We start from the raw sequence: 6,250 nt of genomic DNA, 5'->3' as shown, positions 1-6,250 counted from the left end.
GCTTTTTTGCCGCACTTGTAAACGCCCTAAAGTAGTCTATGAAAATTGTACAGCTCAATAATTTTAGTATAGACGCAAACCCTGCCATCAAGCCAAGCATTTTACTTGGCCTAAAGCTTCTGTTCGTCTACCAGCTGTTACCACTTTTTAACAACTCGTGGGCCAGGCCAAAGCCACCGGAAGCGTTGTCTACACAATCAATTAAGCCACACAAATTGGCCATCCAAACGAATAGCCAATAAGAAAGCAGAAAAAGAGAAGCAAAGCAGTTTATGTAAGCAGTTGCAAATTTGGCAGACTGTGAAAAGTTTTTATCAACGTAAGCTGTTAAGTATTTTTTACCTTCCTACCACCACCCACCATTTTTCAAACGGGATTTTAGTGTGTTTGTATGAACAAAATCCAACGGTCGGAAACAAAATTGAAACACAATAAACTATGATTTGAACTATTTGTGTGCATGTGCATTCGAGTATGAGTAAAACATTCAATATTCCGCTCATCCGAAAGTGCTGTTTGGTGCTATGGGAACCATATATGTATGTGTAAACAAGAGGATCAGGATTCATACTTCCAAATGTCATCGTTTAGAGCAACAGAAATAGTTCACAATACTGCGCTAAATGATTCGGGGCCAGATAGTTTTAGTATGTACATTTAGTATATATTTTAGCTGAAAAGTTTGCTTTATTTTCCTGTCTTCGCCTTAAAGCAGTCTATGAACATTTTTCTGCTCAACAACTTTAGTGCATACTAAACCCTGACTTCAAGCCAAGCTTTTTTACTTGGTCCAAAGCTGCTGTTCGTCTACCAGCTGTTGCCACTTTTGACCAACTCGTGGGTCAGGCAAAAGCCACCGGAAGAAATGTCTACAGAGCCAATTAAGCCACACAAATGGGCCATCCAAACGAATAGCAGAAAAACACAAGTAAAGCAAACAGAAGCTTATGTAAGCAGATGCAAATTTCGCAGACCGTGAAAAGTTTTTGTCAACATAAATCTTTGTGGGAAAGCCCGAAAGGAAACAGCAAACTTTGAATAAACTCATAGTATGGCTATATTTTCCATTGCAACCGCAAATGAAATAGAGCTTTCATCGCGTTCAATTGGCCATGAGACACATCGATTTAGGCCTGGTCCCAATGGGCCGCAAACTGAATTTATGAATGCGAAAGTGTAAATTGTAACGCCAACATGGAGCGCTCTCAAAGCTGCATTTCGATTGAGACATCTGCTCATTACAAATGTCAGAGACGTAGAAAAGTATATATTATAGAAGCATGATGCTGGTAAAAACTATTCGGAAGTAGTATCCAGCTAGACAGATATTAAAGTTGTGAACGCTGTCGGCAGACAAAAGATCCACTATAAAGCCAGTGCAGATCCTTTGGCCCACTCCAAAAAAAATCAACATACAGTCTAAAAACCCGTTTTGAGCTATTTAAATATGCGACACTAAACAATCGAAAATGAGCTGTCCCAAAATTCCACTTCCGAACACTTAAAAGGGTGCAGAAGGTCCTTCACAGAAAATAAGCGATTGCAGAAAGATTGAGCCCGGCTTCTTCTAAGCAGAGCCATGGCCTGGCACCCATCTATATAAAATGCATGGCAAGGAAGGATTCAGGCGATTCAAAAGAGGGATACGAATCCATTTTATATTCTCTGTCTGAGGTTCGGACTCAGAGCTCGAATTTCCTTGGATGATATTCATTTGATTCTAAGAGTCTATGTATATTCCTTTTTTTCGGAATAAAGGACGAGAGTAGTCTTTTGTTTATTTATTAATCGATAAGATTTATAAATATAAAAAAAGATATTCAATAAATAAATAAATATTCAATAAATTATTATCTTTTTCTCTTGAAGTTGAAATAAAAACACAGCTATTTTCATATTTCCACTTACAAAAATATCTTTTCCGAAACTTTATTATACAGAAATTTTCACATAACTTAAGTAAGATTAACCTCGTCGTTTTCCTCTTCGTTTGTGGTCCAGATCTCAGCGTAGATCTCAAAGATCTTCATGCAAGCTACACTGAGAAAGGCCATCAAAATGTTTTGCGGAAGAGTTAGAACTAAATTTGCTTAACAAAACTAAGAAAAAAAATCGCGTCGAGTGGGCGGTTTAGTAGTGGCCCGCATAAGGACTCGCATAGTGTCCGTAGTTTCCGGAATCGTACTGGGGAATATACTCGTACTGTTGTCCCTGGTTGTAGTAGCCATCGTCATAGTCGTAGTGGATGGGGGCAGCAGGCGCTGGGGCATAATGCTTGGACACTTGAAGATTGAATATATTCAGACATTAGCATTGGATGTGCGGTTGGGGGCTGGCTTAAATTTATTTCGATTTCTGTGGCTCTTGTTGCAATAATGACCGACAAAAAAAGTCAGTGTGGTAACAGCTGTTGCCGGCTGTCTTTCTGCTATTGCTGGTAAGTAGCTCCACAAAGCAAACAAAGCCAACAAAATACTATTTCAATGCTGAACAAGCAATTTTCTTGGCAATTTCTTTTGGCTGGTTACTTTTTTTCTTTGCCAATAAGTTTTTGTGCACGAGTTTTGTAAAGTCAATTGGTCACAGGTGCTGTTCAGATTGAGATATTAGTTTGTTTTACTCTTAAGGAGGGTATTTATGACTTTGATTAGATGTTTGCCATGTAGAGTACTATTTCCCAAAGGTGAAAAGATATACAGCTGAAATTTTGTACAGATTATGGTGACAATATCCTGTGTTTTTAGTAGAAAATATGTTTTTGGAAGGGTATCGAAGTCTTCGGGACCTTTCCTCTCGTTTTTGCTCATTTTTCTAGTTGGCTTTTCTTTATCGTATTTTGTATGCAAAAAGCGTCTGTGATTAAGTTCGCTGCCTAAGTCTTTTGTTTGGGCGTTGGTTTCTTTCGCTGTGCGTTTCGCTGATAATTCTCAATTAACATTGCACCGCAGCACCCACAACAATTATGAGTTTTCACATGTATTCACCATGCATCCACCATGTATTCGTTTCCCAAGCCTCCAACAACAAAGCATTGCGACATTGAGAAAATTATGTTGAAGTCTTTATGGGGGAGTACTGCTGGGACTGGGGAGAATGGAAATTTTTGAAGAAGAGGCAGCAATTTTCCATGAAATATGTGTTGTGGCTGCTGTGTGTTTGTTTTTTTTTGGAAAGATGATGCACTGACATAATCTTTGTGGGAAATACGAACCGAAAGTGCAACCTGCACAAAAACAAAGCCAGATCTTTGGCTCAGATCGCAGTAAAAGTGAGGTAACCGTTTGGTGGGCGTGTCGTGGATTAGTCAACCATGTTATGTTACACATTTGTGGGCCAGTTCCGCCCCTCCAGGCCATTAGCAAGTGATTCAGCTTAGCCGCTCGACTGCGCCGCTCGCATATACGTATGATATGTGCAATTTATTGAATGAATTTGCTAATGCAACTGCCACCCAAGCTAGAAATCGATGATTACAATGGAATTATGGTAAGATATTCAGTACAAAGAAGGCAGCGACAAACTCAGACTCAGACTCAGACTCAGTAGGCTGCATAGTAATCAACTCCAAGATCATCGTCATCAGCATCGTCTTCGTCTGGGCGCAATTTGCGATATTGATTGTTCAGATAGTTGGCATGACGCCTGAACAGCTTTAGCATGCGATAGGTGTTCATGCCTAGAAGAGCAAGCAGAGATCAGGTGGAATTGGGTGGGTGGAACCACAATATCATCAGCTACTACCTACTACTTGGGTGTGGGATTGGGTGAGAAGAAGAAGTGCGACCAAGGTGAAATTGAGGTGAAGGCCAACTAGGAAGGTGCTTCTAATCCCCCAAACTAGGAACTGTAAAACCTCCTGTTGCAGAAAACTCACCATAGGGCGCCGGGGAGGCAGCCACCACCAGTGGGGCAGCGGCCACAGGTGCCACATGATTCACATAGTGCGGCTGCGGCTCATAGTGGCTGAGAATGGGCTTGTGGGCCACAATCGGCTTTGCCACCAAAGCCTGGGCGTGGACAGTGGGTCCGGACTTGGTCACAACAGCATTGAAGCCATGAATGGAGTCCGCCGTGTAGTCCACAGTGCGGATGGAACCATCGGGCTCAACCAAAGAGTACTGGCCTAAAGGAGGAGAATTTAATGATTAACAAACTGTTTTGATGGAGCTGTTCCACCAGTATTACCCTTGACTACATCTCCATCGCGGGTCTCATGCTGGGATTTCACATCTCCTGTGGTGTGATCGGCCACGCCATAGTTGAAGGCATATTTGGGATGATCCTGATGCAGAAAAAGATAGGATAATATAGAGCAATGTAAGAATTACTTAATTGGAAAAGGAAGCTTAGCTTCGAATGACAAACTATATTGAAATCAATATGGAAAGGGATCCTTGGTACACAGAAAGTGGCTTCGAAGAGTCCTTTCATATGAATTAACATTTAATACTTCAAATTTGGAGTTAGATTACTTTAATTTATATTTTTTAGTTGTTGTTTCACTTTTGGAGGTAATTTCATCTCATTAAGGTCCTGAATTGGCTTCCCACATTCTTTCACATTGATAAACCATTTTTAGTTTCTTTTCATCCTTTATAGTCCTTATTAGTCCTTATTCCAATAATAACTCACATAGTAGTCCAGAGCATATCCTGGTCGAGCTACAGCCACACTGGCGAACAGAGCCAACGAAAGGATCACAAAGCACACGATATTTGCCATTTTATATATTGGGCTATTTATTTTCTGTTTCAAAATTGATTTGAGATGGAGAAAATATGTGCTAAAAAAAAAAAAACACAGAAACAAAGTTCGTTAAAAAAAACTCCACGGGGATTTTTAGTCTTTGAAGATTTACTTGGAGTATTTCAACGGCACTAGATACAAACGCTGCGAAGTTGCCCGGAATACTGTGGCGGTTCTGAAAGCCAGTTTCCATTAAATAAGCGCGAAAATGTGCGAAAGCCACTGGCAGAGCAGCCGACAGAGCAGTCAACGGCAGAGCAGTCGGCAGAGGCACCACAATGCCAAGACTTTTGATTTCTCAGTCAGTCAACTGTGGCGAATGCTGCCCCCACGGCGGTGCTCCAGCTCTGCTCTCAGGTCTGCCACAGCGCTGCTCCAGCTCTGCCTGTCTTTCCGCAACAGTCTGCCACACTCTTCCACACTCTTTGTTCCAGCTCTGATCCACTCTGCAACAGAGTCTGCCATGGTGGTGCCATGTGAATGAAGCTGGATGTTACAGCATGGAGTGGCAGCCATGGGATGTTGCCCCACTGAATGGGGTGGCACGGCGGCCCCCGATTGAATGGGGTGTCGTTGTTGTTTGTTGTCTACCCATTGGCGACACATTTCTCAAAATCCGCTACCAATCCCATGACGTTTCTGAGACAAGACAGTCACTTCTCTTCAGAATTATGCGAGATTAATCATTCGAGTTAATCATGAATTTCCTTGATTTCTGCAAGAAATGATTGTTGGCCCAAAAGCAAGACCAATTGAGTTAACAACTTAATTCTCAATCAAGTAACAAAAACCGAAATCGAAACCGAAAATTAATCGTTAAGTCTCCAAGAACCGAATCTCAAACTAAATCAAATACGAATCGGGTCAAGTTGCAACTGGCAATTGCAGTTGCAGCGTACAATACGAGGGCCTAGTTATTTGGCACATGCGAAATTCTCAGTGATCTACTTCAATGACAGCAATGGCAGCCAGCAACTACAGTAAAAACTGCTGCCACTGGACCTCTCTATGGGGTCTCTGGCTCACAGCATTCAGCCGAAGGTCAAGCGCATTATGCCAGACTCTAGACGTGGCTGCCATTCTGGCCCAGGCCTCAAATGAAAGCAAAAGTCGCTTAGGAACGAACGATTTATGACAATCTGCAAATTAAATGAATCGTATTCCTTAGCTGGTTCTAGAACTGACCTTTCGGTTAGCATTAGGTATTTACTGTATTGGGGGAGAAGGGGTTTCTGCAGATCAAAAAGAAGATACTTGTATGATGTGGATACTTGTAATTCAAATAATGTGGATACTGTGGATTAAATAAACCTAAAAAGATGTTGCTGGAGATGTCATGACTGTTGCTTAAACATTCAAAGTTCTAACATCTTCCAACTCATTTTTTCCAATCCCAAACAAAAACCCCAAACTGAGACAGATTTTCAATCAATAATCTTTACGTTTATGCACATCCTTGAACCGCGACGAGAACGTGCCAATTGCGGTCTGTCCATTAGACAAC

General features: G+C 41.4%; 1 protein-coding gene across 1 annotated transcript; it reads right to left on the bottom strand.

Annotated features, from left to right (window-relative positions):
• Window positions 1–1,889: 1,889 nt before the first annotated feature.
• Window positions 1,890–4,740, bottom strand: LOC6595858 (larval cuticle protein A2B). The gene is made up of 4 exons (XM_002021367.2): window positions 4,633–4,740; window positions 4,186–4,282; window positions 3,875–4,123; window positions 1,890–2,282 (listed from the first exon to the last, which is right to left on the bottom strand). Exons 1-4 carry the CDS (start codon window positions 4,720–4,722, stop codon window positions 2,131–2,133), a joined length of 588 nt encoding a protein of 195 aa, XP_002021403.1. The 5' UTR covers window positions 4,723–4,740; the 3' UTR covers window positions 1,890–2,130.
• Between the last annotated feature and the right edge of the window lie 1,510 nt (window positions 4,741–6,250).

This window comes from Drosophila persimilis, unplaced genomic scaffold, assembly GCF_003286085.1.
Source record: "Drosophila persimilis strain 14011-0111.01,24,50 unplaced genomic scaffold, DperRS2 tig00000431-arrow-pilon, whole genome shotgun sequence".
Lineage (NCBI taxonomy): Eukaryota > Metazoa > Arthropoda > Insecta > Diptera > Drosophilidae > Drosophila > Drosophila persimilis.
The sequence above is the reverse complement of the archived record's forward strand: the minus strand, read 5'-3'. Positions and strand labels throughout refer to the sequence as shown.